At 31.2% G+C, this 18,621-nt stretch overlaps 1 protein-coding gene across 1 annotated transcript in view; it reads right to left on the reverse strand.

Annotated features, from left to right (window-relative positions):
• LOC118205964 (peptidyl-glycine alpha-amidating monooxygenase B-like) overlaps nucleotides 1–18,621 on the reverse strand; it is a 159,557-nt gene that overhangs the window by 121,447 nt on the left and 19,489 nt on the right. The window contains exon 5 of the mRNA XM_085820527.1: nucleotides 3,525–3,610. Within this exon, the coding sequence (XP_085676653.1) occupies nucleotides 3,525–3,610 (86 nt within the window). The remainder of the gene's footprint in view (nucleotides 1–3,524; nucleotides 3,611–18,621) is intronic.

The raw sequence follows: 18,621 nt of genomic DNA on the forward strand, positions 1-18,621 counted from the left end.
TATCCAAAAATATTTCTTAAAATCTAATTCATCACTAGAAGAGGATGATAGAGACTCAATTGCAATGTCTGCAGTTTGACTGTCCTGATTCGAATTCTCTAATTGTTCTAAGAATAATTTCATTCTTAATTAAAGTTCATAGATGGATTTCTTTGCATTCTTAATTTGTTCATCATCCAACAAAATTCGGTGATTTGGATCTACATATATTGAACCTAGCAAGATCTCATTGTCTAGCAAACTAGTTCCTCTTTTCTTCATTGAAGAAATGATTCCTTCTGCAATAAACGCTCCATTTCAGAAAGTACAAACATCACATTTTTCCATTCTCGCCTCCAGTTAATTCTTCAGATTGTAGCTTTCTTATGGCTATATACGGTGTAGAAAGAGGAGTTTCCAATTCTGCAAGACCATTCCACAGTCTTTTTGTTAGTGAAACATTAGGGGGTTGATCTTTACAATATGGTAACTGGTAGTTTGGCGACATTTTGGAAGCGATAAAGGTTACTACCTGGGACTTTGGTAATAATGTGAGCAGTACTCAGTTCTGATTACACATTATTTTGTGTGAGGGAAATGAGAGATCATGGGATATGTCATGTGATATTAATGGACGAATTACTGTTCTTTAATCGGAAAAGGGGGGAAATCGGGAAAAAATCTGGAAATTTTGTATTTGGCTTTATTCTGTGTTGTGTGAAACAGTGTTCGTGAATTTTTGGATCCCACGGCCGTAACTAAAGTGAATTCGAAATGGGTATTTATGTATGTATTAATTTAATGTATGTGCTCATTTATATTTTAAGTAGTGTTTTTGAATTTAATTATATTTTAATAAAATGATAGTTGTGAATTTTATGTTTGTAGGAATTTGGTATACGTTTTAGTTGAAGTAAACGTGCATGGAAATAATTTAAATATTTGATACTAAGTATTTGTAATGCTTGCGGTATGAATTCGTTGGTGACGTGTATAATGTAATAGATGATTTAGAGGTAAAAGTTTTTGGATATTTTATTTATTTTATATGTGGAAATGTTCATATTTGGAAAGGGTAAATACTTTTTCGCGATCAGGTAATTTCATATATGTTCTTTTTACCGGGTTTAAAGATTGAGAAAATTGTCATGTATTTTCGTGAAATTTTTCTGATTTATGAGAAAAAAGCAGTGTACATGGATATAGTGAAGAGTGTGCGCAATGCCATTTTTGTGCAATTCTGGGATGTTTTTTTAAGTAAAAATAAGTCGATGTGTACATGGTTTAGTGATATTTTAATTAAATGATAGTTATTTTGTGAATTTTATGTTTGTAGGAATTTGGTACACGTTTAAGTTGAAGTAAACGTGCACGGAAATAATTTAAATATTTGATACTAAGTATTTATAATGCTTGCGGTATGAATTCGTTGGTGACGTGTATAATGTAATAGATGATTTAGAGGTAAAAGTTTTTGGATATTTTATTTATTTTATATGTGGAAATGTTCATATTTGGAAAGGGTAAATACTTTTTCGCGATCAGGTAATTTCATATATGTTCTTTTTACCGGGATTAAAGATTGAGAAAATTGTCATGTATTTCCGTGAAATTTTTCTAATTTATGAGAAAAAAGCGGTGTACACGGATATAGTGAAGAGTGTGCGCAATGCCATTTTTGTGCAATTCTGGGATGTTTAAGTAAAAATAAGTCGGCGTGTACATGGTTTATGTGTATGTGTTATTTTGAAAAACACGTAAGGAGTATGGTATTGTGCACTTTTTCCCAATTTTGCAGTGAATATTTGTCATGATTAAGCAGTTTTGTTAGATAAAATTTCTAGCATAAGTGTAATTCGGCTAGTAGATTGTTGGAAGAAGTGTTCAGTAGATAAAAAGAAATGAAACATGTCTTTACTTCATGAAGACAAAATGGCGGCGGGAAAAAAAAATAGAGGGTTGCTGTAGGAGAGTTGGTCGCCAAATTTTCGCCAAAAAAACGCCAAGTTACCATAATGTAAAGATCAACCCATTAGGGTTACCTACATCTTCTAAAAAAAGTTCTTAATTCTAGCAAACTTTATATCGTTAAATATGTACTTCCCCATAGCATTGCCATAGCATAGATCAATAATTGCTCCTTTTCCTGCTTACTTCCTAAGCATGACATCAATTTTGAAAGTTCTTGCTGCTATTGCTGCTTACTTAAATTTGCCAGTGAGATTTGTAACTAAATGAAGTAACTAATGAATCAGTTTAGTCACTAATGGCAAATATCACATCCATCCTCCTCCCTTATATTTATTTATCAATACACAAATAAAATAGAAAATAATAACTCAAATTGTCATTAATTTCTTTCAATTCCCTTTAAGTTCATTTCAAATTCAAACTGTCTAACAAAAACTGGAGTCTAAGTCGACCTGTTTTTAGCAACTCCAGCTCCAACTCCTTTTACCCCAAAATCTGCCCAACTCCGATTCAGACTCCACAGCCCTGGGTTTATTTACATATCTTTATAAAAAAATCCTTATGGACATTTGATCAGCCTGCTATTTCCTACATTGACTATTAATTACAACTGAGTTCTCAATATCATAAGTATGCAATTTAAGCTTTTTCTTTCTCATAAGCCATCATTTCATTGTGAGTAAGTATACTTCACATTGAAATGAGAGTAATGAATCTTCTTTTATTCAAAATAAACTTATAATTTCTACTCTGGAATAAAATTCCTGCTTCAAGAAGATGATTACAAAATAAAAAAGTTCATTAAATAAAAAAATAAATTAGAGTTAAAAATACATAAATTTGGTACTTCTTGATTATATGCACCTTTAAAATTCAAGGAAACTATTAAGTTTATGCATATTTTCAAGTATGCATGTTACAATACTTGAAACTCAATCCAAGCATGTATATAGCACAAACATGTTTGAATACAGGTAGATTTATATTTAATGGTCCTTTACTATATTCTATTTCCTGCATTATTTTTATTATTTTCTGGTTATAAAAATGTAAATATCAGTCAAATATATTTTTTTCTTATAATATTTTTTGGATAATATAAAATATTTTTTTTATTTTTATCTGCATATAGAACAGCACCTGTGACCGATAAGAATAGCAAAACAAATGTTTCTCAACATCCACAAAGTTGTCAACGAGTTGGTGAATTTTTGTAAAGGTGCAGATTCAAGTCAGGTTTGTGTCAGCAATATTACGAAAATACTATAAAATTTTGAACAAGATGGCAAACTATAAGTTCATGTTAGGTTCGTGTCAGCGATATTAAGAAAATACTATACAATTTTGAACAAGATGCCAAAAGTTAACTTTCTTTGGCATCTATTTTAATAAAAAAAATTCCAGTTTTTAAATGCCTCTTTTCATTAGTAGCCAATAGAATTTGATATGTGTCATATTTATACAAATAATAATAAAATCTCCATAAAAAGAATGCCAAACTTTTAGTTAAAAATGTATACGTTTTCTGAACGAATATTAATAGCATATTCAGTCATTTATTAAATAATACAAACCTGGAGGAAGTTCCATTGCTGGAGCATTTTTTGCCCATCCATACACGATACTCATTCTGTTGCACATATCTCCATGGGCACAGTTCCTTACAGAAGAGAAAAAAAAAAGAAGCTTTGAAAATGTTCTCTCAATTAAAATGTAATAGAGAAACAACTAGAAGAAGCAAAGTATTTTGAATAACGTATGGTAACTCTTTCTGCAGTTTAAAGTATTATACAAATATATATAATAAATACCTATAACAATATAAAGTAAATAATCATTACTATACATTTTTTATACATATGCACAATAAAATATTATCATATTTATATTACAATACATATTTAAATACCTATGTTACTTAAAATAATAAGAAATCCTTTTTTTTTTGAGTTTTTGATCCTTGGCAGTAAGCACAACATCCTGCCACTGCATATTCAGTCAGGTAAATTTTTATGATAAATTGCACAAACTCATTTTTTTTTTTTAATTTCTGAATTTATTTTTTTTAAATGTTTAATTTAAATCACATAACGAAAATAAAGTGTACTTCTTACAGACAAATCCCACTATCATGAACTTCAAGGGATTAGTTTCTATATCCAATCTGACAAGGAAAATGGAAATCTGACTAAAGTGTGTAAAAACTGGCTAATGAATTAAAAATCACTGGCCAACTGTTGCCAGGCAACATGATTTAATGGAAATTATAAACAAGTGTGACATAACCACACATCCACAATATTTGTGCTTTAATTTGATGTAACCCAATTGATTCTCAAGAAGCCACATTTGTTTTTATGAAAAAACAAGGATATAAATTAATAGTTATAGTGTTAATTTTTCTTGCATTTTGTTTGCCCATGGTTTGATGGCTGTAGAATCACAATTGTGATTACACTCCAGTTCTTTTACAGCTAGCTGAGAGAATTAACATCTATTGAATACAAAAAAGTGCAGAGCATATGGCTGACAAAACAGTAATAGATTGGAACAATTACCCATGGAAATTCTGCATTCATACTATCCTAAACAGAGCTCTCAGTAAAACTAGAGGGCCTTACAAAACAGAAATCAATAAAGGCCTTTCTAAGAAACATAAAAACAAAGTAGGTTATAAACTGTTTGTTTACTAAATAAAGAGGCATCGATTCTTTCAGAAACCTGCAGCAACTTTGGTGGAATCTCCACCAGTTTTCATCGTTGAACTTTCACAGTCAATGGGATAATACGCAAGTACCAAAAAAGATTAACTTTGTCACATAAACCAGAGGGAGTAAATAATATATCTATTTGATTTTTGTTCTTTTACAATGATGATAGCCACAAATCTGAAGATTTTTGAGAAAAAAAAAAAAAAAAAAAAAAAAAAATTCTGGTAATGGAGTTTGTGGAGAAATAATCATAAATGAAAATGATAATATATTAGAAGTTTTCCTTTGTGATGCCAATGCCTCAATCATATATCAACTAATGGACAACGAAATCTGTAGTATGGTTCTAATTCCAGAAAATATTGATGAAGAGACTGCTGGAAATGTAAAAATTTTGACTGACAATTTAATGGGAATGTTCAACATGGCAACTGCAATATTTGATCAATGGAACTTTTTAATTAAAAAAGATATATCTAACAATAAAATTAAAGAAAAAGGTATTACCCCCAGCAAAAACAACTTATATTGAAAGAAATGTTTAATAAAATTTCACATATTTTTAATTTTACAATTTCTACACATCATCTTACTAGATTTAAACTGATTATCTAAAACCTCTAAAATTCTGAAATCGCCAAAGTACTGTCAAGTCCAGATCTTGGATTTTGTCTCTATTTACTTCAAGAATTACAATTCATGAAAAATAAAATTAAAATAAATATTATTTCATAAATAAAATATGCCAAATTTACAGTTTCTCAAAATCCACAGCTAGAATGCCATTATCAGTGGCATTTTCCTATAAAATGGCAAAATAATCAATGGTAATGCTAACTTTTCATTTTTTTAAATAGATGATACTTATTCAGAAGTCAAACAACAAAAATCAGCGTTATATTTACAAAATTTTCACAGGACTAGTTTCGATGGTTTTACCGAACCACCATCCTCAGCTGCAAAACTGCAAATGAACAAGATAGGAAATAATGATTAGATAAGATAAGAAAGCCTGAACAAGAATAAGCAAGTGGCGCCATCTGTTGGTGAAACCAGAACTAAAACATAATTTCTTTAAAGGCCGAAAGCAAATTTGGATTGGAATTAGGATCGTTAACTAGAACAGAAAGACTTTTATGAATGTGAAATGCCTCTAGAAAATCCAGTTCTAAAACGGAAGATGTTTTTTTGGATAATTTTGGCAGCATAAAAATTGAAAGTGTGATTTTCGGACCAACAATGTTGAGCAACAGAAGACTTCTGTGTTTCCTTTTTTCTAACATATGCCTCATGTTCCTTGATGCGAAATTTTAAGGCTCTCTTAGTTTGGCCAATGTAAATTAAACCACACTGGCAAGGAATCCTATAAATACCCCAGGAATTCATATCCGGAATGGGGTCCTTGAGTATGGAACTCGGAATTTTATTGATGGGAGAATAAACAACCCGAAAGTTGATACTTGTTTTTGGCATTAGAACAGACCATGAGATGAAAATCTCCTGACTAAAATGTGGCTCCGAGTTCCTTAAACACTATTATAACCAAACCAATTGTAAAGGAAGCACCAATAAAAGTTAAATGATTTTAAAATGAAATAAAATAAAAACTACTTCAGGTACAATCAAACATTTTATATTATTTTGACATTTACTAATTTATGATATTATGTTCTGACTAAAACAGCACTTAACACATTCATCTTGACTTGGTGCACATGAGCAAATTCAATGAACCCAATTTTTGATGACTATATGCAATAACTCAGATTTAATATCACAAATGCAGTGTTCAATATCTTATTTATAATAGAAGAGAAAGACGGCAATGTGACAATTAAAATTGTAATAACAACCTCGTATTTAGCATATACGCTAAATACAAGGTTGTTATTGCGATTTTAATCTTATCATTTGTTTATATCAATCACTGATTTCAGATAACTTCATAAAAAGAATTTAAAGACACTAAATCCCAGCTTCTGGGAGGCCAACTAACAGCCAACTGGAGGCCAACTTAATCTGGGAGGCCAACTTAACTATTCTGTAAAATTATCCTTTCACCAAACACTTTTTTTTTTTTTTTTTTTTTGCTATAGATAGTGGTATTACTATCTATAGTGGTATTACTGTCTTGTTGAAACATGTCCTCCAAATCTGAGCACAAAAATTCGTTACCATCAACTGACATCACTCATCAGTCACTGTATTTCCACACTCAATTATTAAGGGAAAAAAAGAGGCCCCAATGATGCCACTAAAACCAAGGTTTCTTAAACTTTTTCAGTTGCGACCCCTTTCTATCACTGAGATTTTTTTGTGACTCCCAGGACAACATAATATTTAAAAATTTTTTGTAGGACTCTATAAGTATTGCGCAAATTCGACACACGCGTGAGTGAAACTGTCAATTTTTTCACTTGTACTATCATATACTACTGTAGTTTTAGGTCATTAACTTTAATTCCTAATTTTAAGACATAGAACAACATGAAAATTTTAAATAAGTAACAGACGAATGACACCATCACGTGCAAAGCAAGGAAAATGAACGTTTATATTATAAAAAGAATGCATCAAAATGTTTTTGTTTTTTTTCTTTGTCTTATCTTTATCTATTTTCAGATACACTGTGTAAAAATATTTGGTAATTGTAAAATTATTATAATAAGACATATCAAAACTGCTAAAATTTTTGGCGACACCCTGCTGCAGGTACCACAACCCCCAGTTTAAAAAACCTTGCTCTATACCATAAAACTATACCGTTTAATGACCTTTTACAAGTGCAAGGGCTTCTTGTGCATCTCTTAAAGATTGTTTTTAAACCAAAACTGACAATTTTATTTGTTCACATATCCAATTAAGCAGAAATGAGCTTCATCTGAGAAAATAATTTTTTGCCCAAAACAAAAATTCTTGAGTAGCTTAGAGCTCAGACATCACTAGGTCAGAATATCTCAACTTTGTGCAACTGCTGCTTAGACATTTGGCACAACCTGTCTCCAGTCATCTACCAAGAACTTGTGGCATCCATGTCAAGTTGAGTTGCATTGTTTTCAGGCCAAAGGTCACGCAATGCATTTATTGAGTAGATGGTCAAAATGTTTTGGCTCTTTAGCATATTAAGCACTCAAACCTAACAAACATATTGTTTCTCTCTGCCTACTATAATTGCTCTAATTTGTTGAGGTGACACATGTAGTATTCACAAGATTTTGGTATTGTTAATATGATCCAATTTAATAGCAACATATAACTGCTATATATGGACAGCGTTTTATACAGCTATTATGTATTCAGGGAAGAATTTTTTGCCCAAAACAAAAATTCTTGAAGCATGTATTTAGCCATTATGAGTTGTAAGGACATATTAAACACAAATAAAAATTAGTGACAATAATACCATTTTAAAATCGTATGATTTTTATTGAATACCCTTTATATGCATTGACAGTTGAAAACACATAAATTTTTTTAAAAAAATCGATTAATTATATTGTTTTAGCCAAATACACCAAACATTTAAAAAGAATTAACTATCAAAATAACCTTGCTTATATGCAACTAAAAATAAAATCATGGGGTGCCAACATAAAAGTTGTATCAGGACATTAACAGAATTTTAAGGAATAAAAGTGATAATACTGAAATGTCATTATAAGAATGATCATGTTCAGGTGCTTAGATTTCTTAAAATTTTTATTAAAAAATCCACCATTGTTAGAGCCTTGTGTTAGAATGTATGTGTATGTATACACATACACATATAATAATACTGTATATGCATACACATATATACATAGAAACATTCATACATTTCTGAATCTAGTTCCAATAACAGGACAGTACCTGATATTACTTTTAGTTGTATGTGAATAATAGCATAAAAGCTAAACAAAATTATTTTTCACATTTTAGTGCATTCAACTAAAACCGCTCATTAAAAAAAAAAAATTTTATTTCAATGAATTTCAATTAATTCAATCTTTGATATATATATATATATATATATAAGTGTATGGTTATACTTTTTTTTACTGAATGGAAGAGTGGTTATAATAAAAGTAATTTACTGCCACTGAATGCAGGTCTGAAATATGCATGATGCTTTTTTAAGTATTCTAATCTATAAGATTCTTAAATTTTTTTTGATTTAGAAATCTAATATTATTGTCATTTTAAATAATGTGATTGCTAACAATAAAGGATTAAATTTTTTGATTTATTAAAAATCCATCATCAATAGACACATAGCAGAAAAAAATCAATTTTTAAACAACTGCCACAGCTTGGTAAATTACTTTAAAAATAACAAAAGAATTTCATTTGCAAGATAATTTTTTGTTTTATTTATTTAAATGGGCCAAAATCAAAATTCTACAATAATTAGTTTTATTTTCAGGAAAAATATGCGAGAAAAATTCAATAATTGTTTTCCTTCTTTTTAAACTAAAAGCCCCTATCAAATTTTAAGAACAATTCTATAAAACACTGTACTGTCATTGTAAGTATATATCTGTGAAAATTTTTCATAAAGTTGGATCAGTAAAAGGGAATCAAAGATTAATCTCAAACTCTGACCCAGACAAAACTATGTAATATTATTCAAAGCTTGGGGAAGTTCAAGGAGCATTAACATTAATTTCTTCAATGTAGAATTCTCCCTAGAAAAGCTAATATCAGTTACAGAAAAACAAATGAAAAGCTTCTATGGATTATTATGGAAATGGCTAAGAATTAGACCATGAAAACATAAATTTCATGGTAAAGCATTACTGACTCATGCTTTCCGAAAATCTATAACCAATATTCAAAAGAAAAGCTACAGATATGGTTTCTTTGCTAATAGAAAATAGTTCAAATGGTAATAGCCAGCTTTTACAACTTTTGTAAATATATTCAAAACTATTCCCCCTGAAAAAAAAGTGATTTTTCACTAATTTAGTTTTAGATTTGTCACATATTATAATACATATACACACTGGTTATCATTAATTAAGGAAAAATCACAAAAATGATAATTACTCAAAAAATACATGTAGAATTTAATTAAAATGAACTACGGTATACAACACATAGAGGTATAGAGTAACAAGAAAAAAATTAGCAGGCAATTATGGTGTTATAGGAATTAGCATTTGTATAAAATGAACAACTTGGATGTGTTAGTTTGGTATAGGAAAATTACCTTCAACATGAAATATGATCTTCCCTAGAAGCAATGCTACACATACAGCAATTTACGATATTGTCAACCATGCAGGCTATCAGTTCCATAGGAAGAGAGCGGCACTGCTCTTGCAAAGCAGTTACAAGCATGGCAAGGATCTGAAGAGAAGAACTGAGAGCAGTTATATGCCTTCCTAAGCATTCCAAACATGCTCGATGGGATTCAGGTCTGGTGACCAAGCTGGCCACTACATACGCTGAATTGTTTGCTACTGAAGATAATCATCCAGGATGCGAGTCCTGTGCGGTCTAGCGCCATCGTCCCGCAGCAGGAAATCATCACCTACTTCAGGAGTTCAAAACTTTTTCAGTTGGCAACGCACTTACAGGTTTAGTATTTTGTCACGGTGCCCTAGTCACGTTCAATGAAGTATTGTACAAGCTTTGTGCTTTACAAGCTGCTTACTACATAGTGTCATAGAAAATTACAACGCTTCATTAAATAAGACTGTATACTAGTGACCAGGCACAGAATTGAAAACAACCACAATCTGAGGCTCATATAGGTATACATTGAACTGATACACAAGAATATTATGTTATTATTACTAAAGAAAAATAGGAAAAAATCAATGGAATGGGTAACCTTGCTGATCTCCACACAGTTTTTCAGAGAGAGGGATAAGACTTGACAATGCCACTGTCATTTCTTGCTACACATTCATCTTTGTACGATGTTTGCTCTTTAATACAGCTACAGCTGAAAATCTCATTTTGCATAAGCATGATATGGCAAAAGGAATGAGAATCCTTAAAGCTTTTGAATTTAAAAGTTGGATATTCATTTTTGATGATTATCCAAAACTCCACCAAGCGGATTTTGTTTTAAGGCAGTTGTCGCAAGAGAGTTCAAGGAAATTCTTATCTTGTGAAGTGAATTCTGGAGGAGCTTGAGCATGATTTTGGATCCACATATATTTCTCAATATTTTCTTCTGCAAAGTAGTTTGCAAACCATTCAGTGAGCTTTAAAAGGTGTTCTGTTAAAAGAGACAGCAATTGAGAGACAAAAAGTTAATTAAAGGACATGTATTTACGCAATTTGGAGAAACAATCTTGAGCACCATCCTCATTAATTTTTCTTATTCACAACTGCAGTTTTCTTCTAAACGACACAATCTTCTCCAATAGTTTCAAGATGTATTATTGCCTTGTAGAGACGGATTCAAAGCATTCAGTTTGTCAAATATATCGTACAAACATGGCAGTTTTAGTAAAAAGGCTAGTTCGGCAAAGTATCTGGAGTTTGCATGCCCTTCCTCTTGCAGAAATGTGCGATTTTTTTTTTTATGCAACTCAAATGTGCTGGATAAGACATTTCCAGGTGAAAGCCATCGTGAACTGCAGTAATATAGCAGGGCTGTGTGTTCAACTTCCATGTCGATGCAAAGTTTTTGAATAGTTTGGCTTTCAGTGACCTAGTTTTTATGCAGTATACAACAACCATGATATATTACAATACCTAATTCAAATCAGAGCTCACCGATGCTTCCCTATGGATGATGCAATGGGTCCACATAGCATATGATGCTTTACTGAGAATAAGAGCTTGCAATCCTCCATACCTGCCAGGCATTGATCAAGTGCCATCAGTACACACTGATGCACTTTTAAAAATTTCTAAATTATTTTCTGTAATAAACTTGATAAGAATTTCAAACAAGTTTTGGTGCCTTCCCTGACGCTTTGACAGAAAAGAAGGTCTTCAACGATTATACTATCATCTAGGAAATGTACACTGCTCAAAAAAAAAAAATGGGACAGTGCTATATCTCCTGTTCTACTGGGGCGATTGACAAAATTCAAACTACGTTTTTCATGTCTCGAAAGCGCGACTTAGGATATATATTAGATTTATATATAGTACTATTCTAACATAGGTATTTTGACACAAAATCGGACTTTTTCTGAAATAACATACCAATTTTTTTACATATTTCGATTCTACGACTCAAATTATGCCAGAATACCAAGTTTTGTAAAAATCGTACGATTAGTTTTTAAAATATTAGCTCTCGAAATTTTAGCTCCTCAATGTTAATTGAATTTGGCAAATATTTATTAATATCTCTTTTTTTATTAAACTTTTTTGATTTTTTCTCTCACATTTCGAAATTTTGGTTCATTCCAAATAAAATTTACCCATTTTTTGCGTTTTATTTTTTAAATTTTTATTTTAAAATAATTTCTATAGATTTTTCGAAAAAAAATTTGAATTATAACCTATAAAATTTTTACCATCATCTTAAAGTAGGTGTAGTTTTAAGCATATCTGCAAAAAATTAGACTTTTTTACTCAAAATTTTCTAAGATATACACGAATTTACATAATTTCGCGTTTTGAAATTTGGCACCTTTTTTTTGAGCGATAATAACGCCAAATGTGGTCTATGGATTTTTGTTACACTGAATTGCCACAGCTATTTTTAACCTTAAACTTCAAGTAAAATTTTACGGAGAATTAATTATATGACATTTTTTCCCTCAATGATGCGTAATAAATATTTATTAATACTATATGAAAGGCTATTTTTTTAAATTATAGATGATATTATTCAAATTTTTAACTACTTTTTTTTTAAAATTTCTCTCGTATCTTTTCTTTTTTTAAAAAATTTAAGAGTAAGTTTTTGTAAGAGTAAATTTTTACCTTCGGCGTTTTATCGTCTGCTACTTTACTTCGTTTAAATCGAATTGTCTAAAACTGAGAATTTTCGTTTGATATTTATTTGAATTTTATGACATTAACTGCATAATTTATTTCTAAACAAACTGTTGCTTTTGAAGTGGCTGAATTAGCGGCTGATACTATTATCCATATTTTTAAAGCACAATATATTTTTACAGAAACATAATATTTAGAATAATCATTTTTTATAAAAGTCAAATTATGATATAAACATACAACCCTCTAGAGACTGAATTAATGGAAGTTCAATGGTTATGTAGAAATGATCTGCAGCTACTTAATGGCTGGATAAGTCAGCAGATTCTGTGGACAAGTAGGAATAATTATATAAACGACACCAACATTCTGGATTCAATAAACAACGAGGATTCGATGTTTACTAAATGAATTAAGAAGTTTTAAAACATAAAAAATCAACTCATTTTTTTCCTAAAATGTATTTTTGTGCGTAGCGTATTTTCATTATATCCTTAAAATTCTAATTTAGAATGTAATTGTCAAGAACTGAATCCTAATCATCAGTAATATAATAAGTAATTATTGCTGTTATTAATAAATCCTTCTTATAAAGTAATTGCAAATATTTCAAAAAACTTTCTGTCTGAATGCAAACATTTTTCTATGCAAATATTTTAAATTTTATATTAATCAAGATTGCACAACATATTACTTATTTCCACTTCAATTCTTACCGTCAGTTCTAGTAGAATTTACAATTCAATTATATTTAATTAAGGATTGAATTGGATTATTTAATTATGGCAAAGCATACGAGGGCTATCTGCCTAAAGGGAGGGATGCCTTCGTGGAGGACTTTCTAAGGGAAACTGGCTCGTATACACGTTACACATGGGGAAAACCACGAAACCGCCCATGCGGCCAGCCCGTTCGCGGGATTCGAAACTCGAACCGAACTACCAGTGTTCAGCGTCTTTACCGCTCGGCCGTTGGTGGGCTATTTAATTAAGGAATTACCATCTAAGTTAAGAAACAGCGTACCGTAACAACATTTCAATTATTGGTCCCGTATCTTTCATGTTACTCCCGATTGGCTAGCTACAGGATTTTTAATGAGTATTCGGATTTTACTAGTAACTTCACTTGGAAATCGCGCTTAAACTAGGTTAGTTGGTTATTTGAACATAGAAAGAACATGGGAGCTATTTGATTAAGATGCTTTCATAGAGAATCTTTGTAAAGAGAACCTAAAAAACTACGAAAACCAACCATGCAGCCTGGGTTAGGCTGAGCAGCAAACAATTAGTATTTAACAATATTTTCTTTTTCAAATGCTAGGCAACTGATGAGGCTCCAATTAAATCTCCAATTTAATATTTTACTTGTAAATATTTAAAATATTGTTGTATTCTTAGACACAAAAAGCAGAATTTAAGTTTTGTTAACTCGTTAGTAAACTACCAAGCCGTAGCGCAAATGAATATTCAATTTCTTTGGCAATAATTGTATTCACTTAATATTCTTGGAACATGAGCTAAAGAAGGAACGTTCTCGGAAGATTAAAGAAGTCTTTAAATCCAGTGATATTAGGTTTGTCTTACAAGCTCAGGATCAAAACGATTCTGCAATTGCCCGAGTAGTTGACTTGTAAATGGATGTGAATTAAGCAGATGACTTTTAATCTTACGTTATTCAACCAGAAAACGTATTCCAAATGTTTTGTATTGCATGACAATGCATCTTTTCATTATTCATTAACCAGTCGGAGAACCGCTTGTGTTCGGAATATAAGTATGTATATTCAATCGTCCTGCATGTTTTTCAAATTTGTCTTCTTGTGATTTTTTTTCTTTCTCAAAAACTAAAGTTGCCTCTCAAAGGAAAGTTTTTTGACATTGAAGAGAGAAAATTAATATGACATCTACTTTTAGAGCCATGTGAAAAACAGATCTCTACAAACCTTCTCTTCCATTACATGTTGTGCAGTCAGACAAAAAGTTACATCAGCGTAAATTCTATAATCTATTTTTATTCCACTCTGGTTACTTTATTAACATACAGTGAATATATACTAAATCTTTTACTTCAGCTTAAGTAATTCGGAATTTTTGACGGAATTGTTGTCGGAACTAAGACTTAGAACATAAGTGAAATTAAATATTTCGATAACCCAATAAATTTAAGGTCGAATTTCAATATTTTATTTTCGAAGGGAGGGGGATTTTTTTCCGTTTTGGTCCATTATCCTAAGTATATATGCTTCGTTTCTTTATTTTTCCATAAAAGCGAAAAATTTACGTATGGTATACATATAACGCATAGCTTCAAATGAAAATTTAATAATATATGGAGTGGTTATAATTAAAGTTCCACATTGAAATGGTCATAAAACAAAAACTACAGGAACAAATGTTATCAAACTTGGAAATCGTGTAAAGGAGGTCATGGGAATTTATTTTTCGCGAAAAAAAGGAAGTTCGAAACCTCACCACCAGGGAGGGAAATGGCGCTGTATGCAATATTGTTAAACGAAATATGGGTCGGAATCTAACTTAACTTTTTCTTAAACGGGTTTAATATGTTGTATACCCTTAAGAAACTTTGAAGTAGGCAAATTATTATTTAAAAACGTTAAATTCAATAAATGTTGAGTGCGCCATCCCTGTAAGTGAGAATTTCGTCCGTGCAAACCACGAATTAGCGATTAGAAAATGTGAGATCGCAAATCACTCTCACAAGTGCGTACAATCTGGAAATCGTTTTCTTACAGATCGCTAATTTGTAATTTTTTAAGCCTGAATTCAGCACTAAAACATGAAGATACTGATTCAAAACGCTTTTAATCGATTTGGGCCAAAGAAATCTCTCATGTTATCTATCTAGTTCTCCTACTGCATTCGATTGCATAACAGTCATTTCACACCGTTTACTCTTGAATGACAGCTAGTTTTATAACTGAACCATTTTTTTCTGAAGAGCAGTCGACAGCTGGACCACTGCGATTGCAGTTCCTTAGAGCCAATATTAAAATGTTTCGTGATACATGAACTGCAGTAACGTGGCATTTTAGATACTACGATTTTTATGCAGTGCTGGGCATCACCTCAAGAGTGTCGCATAGTTACTTAGGCAACATTTCACAAATGAACGTCTTATAGGCCAACACTTCCCCTCTTCCCACCAGACCTCAACCTCTGTGACTTTTGTCTATGAGGTTATCTCAAAAGCACTGTTTATGGTGATAATCTAAACAATTTGGCAGAAATGAAAAATGTGATACACTGATAACATTCCTCCTGATATCCTATGTGTAACGTGTATACGAGCCAGTTTCCCTTAAAAAGTCCTCCAAGAAGGCATCCCTCCCTTAAGGCAGATAGCCCTCAAGTGCTTTGCCGTAATCTAATAAACCAAACCAAAACCAAACCTGATATGCTAAGAGCTGCTGTTGAGAATGCAGTAACATGATTTAACTTGCTTTCGGAAAATGCTGGACGCTACATTGAACATGCTTTGTAACACGTTTTGGAAAATATTAAACACATTTTAAACAGATGTTTTCGTGTCTTATTTCATTTAACAATAGTGTATACAGCGCCATTTTTTCCTTGATGGTGAGTTTTTGAACTCTTTTTTTTTTTCCGCCAAAAATAAATTCTCATAACCTCCTTTACACGATTCCCAAGTTTGATAACATTTGGTCCGGTAGTTTTCCTTTTATGACCATTTCAAAGTGGAACTTTAATAATAACCACCATGTAAAATAAGCTTTAAAAGTCTGACAGTTTGGTTCAAGTCCCAACTTTAAAAAATATATATATAAATATAAATTTTTATATTAATTCTCTTAGAAAACATGTTTTAAGACGCTAATTTTTTCTCTCGCATTATAGATTGTATAAAAAAACATGATCTTTAATATGATTTAGATTGTTTCAGCCGATATAAGAATCGGGTCACTCTGTGGTACAGAATAAACCCTGCTGGACTGTTTTATTTCTTTGTCATTTAGCAAAAATCTTTTAATTAAATTATTTATCCTTTGGACTTCGCTTTAAACTTTATTTATAGCTAAAATGACTAAAAAATGAAAAGCTGTCTTTAGCTGAAACGCAATTCATATAATTGATATTTTAAAAAATTGACAAGAATGCAAAATGTATGGAAGTCTAGCAGTTGAAAAATCTTAATTTTCTTGTGTGAGCACTGAAAATAACTGTAGAAGGAAAGAAGAAAATTAGGGAGAAAAGTAAGCAAAAATTTGCAGGGAAATTTGCCTGTCAGACGTACCAAGATGTTCAAAAAGTTGGACGCTTTCGAATATACTTTCAGGATACTTCAAAGAATTTAGGTGTTCAAAGAGAAAACACTTGGTCGAGTACACCAGCAAATACCATCAATTGAGCTTGTGTTAACAGAAAAGACAAAACGATATCATTGCAGATTAAAGTGAAGAGCGACTGGTTTTAAACTATATGGTTGTGTAAATTACGTTATAGAACATCATATCGTATCATAAATGGTGAATCCCATGATTTCCTCAGTCGAATTATTTGAAGATTCAGGAGTTTATCCAGTGATGTATGTGGATGTCACTTAAAGATGTTTTTTCCCTTCCTGATGAACTAGCGGCCGAGCGGTAAAGTCGCTGGTAGTAGAACACTGGTAGTTTGGTCCGAGGTTCGAATCCCGCGAACGGGCTGGCTGCATGGGCGTTTTCGTGGTTTTCCCCATGTGTAACGTGTATGCGAGCCAGTTTCCCTTAGAAAGTCCTCCAGGAAGGCATCCCTCCCCTTAGGCAGATAGCCGTAGTGTGCTTTGTCATAATAAAATAAACCAAAACCTTTTGATGAAACCAGTCTTTCCTTTCATCTCATAGCTTCAAAATGTTTAGCCTCTAAAGACTGATAAAGGCTGTGACGAAATACTTCGTGAAGAACTTTCTAAGGGAAACCAGCTGTCATACGCGGTACACATGAGAAAATCCACAAAAACGCCCATGCAACCAGCCCGTTTACCGGGGTTCGAACTCCGGAGTGAACTACCAGTGTTCAGCAACTTTACCGCTTGGCCGTTTGTGGGCCTTTATGAAATGGAAGGCGATAACTTTATTTAAAATGATTGTCAGAAATACCAAAATGTTTCGAAAAGTTGGATACTTTTCAATATACTTTCGGAATGCTTAAAGAAAAAGAGAAGAAAAATAAGTTTTTTTGTAAAATTTAGTATTTGTATTTTTTTAAATTTAAAACTTTTCAATCTTATGATATTTGATTCTTGCGATTTCAAAAATAAAATATTTGACTAAAATATGAATAACATTTTAAGAAACCAAATGTAGGATAAAATTGTGTAAAGCAATGGGCACAATGATAAAACTGTTTAAAGCAGTGTATGCAAGTCATCCTAAGTTAAAATATCAGTTATACATCTCTCTTATTTATATATATTTTTTCTGAACGGAACATTGAAAGGCGTGTAAAACTGTGCTTTACTGTATTTTCTCTTTTAATATATTATGCAGTTTTCAAACGCATCGTAGTCTGGGTTACAAAGTATTCTTCCGAAAAAAACACAGTTCAAATAAATAAAATCAAATTCTGGAAAATTGATATTAATAAATATATTTAAAATGCTCAGTTCGAAGGAATAAATAGAAAATTTTAAAATAATTATCTGAAGAGACGATGCAACACAAACAATTAAAATAAAAGTATAAAAATTTAAAAATGACCTAAAATAATAGCTATGACGAAAACTATATATAAAGAAAACTATTTGAAAAAATAAATAAATAAATAAATAAACGCTGCACCTTTATTTACGCAGTTCGAATAGGTAAACAGAAATTTTTAAAACAGTTATTCGGGAAAAAAAAAAAAAAAAAAAAAAAACGTGCAACTTAAACAATTAAAATGAAATTCAAAAAGAAAAAATTACTTAAAAGAATAAGTTATAATGAAAAATATAATATAAAGAATATTATTTGGAAAAAAGGAACGATGGTGACTTTTTTTCCTAAGGAAACTAGGTTGCCATATATTAAGAAGTTCGCCAAGTGAAGTATTCTTGGCGCAAACTGACA

Source organism: Stegodyphus dumicola, chromosome 7 (genome assembly GCF_044657685.1).
Source record: "Stegodyphus dumicola isolate Sdum_Otavi_A_Nest chromosome 7, ASM4465768v1".
Classification (NCBI taxonomy): Eukaryota; Metazoa; Arthropoda; class Arachnida; order Araneae; family Eresidae; genus Stegodyphus; species Stegodyphus dumicola.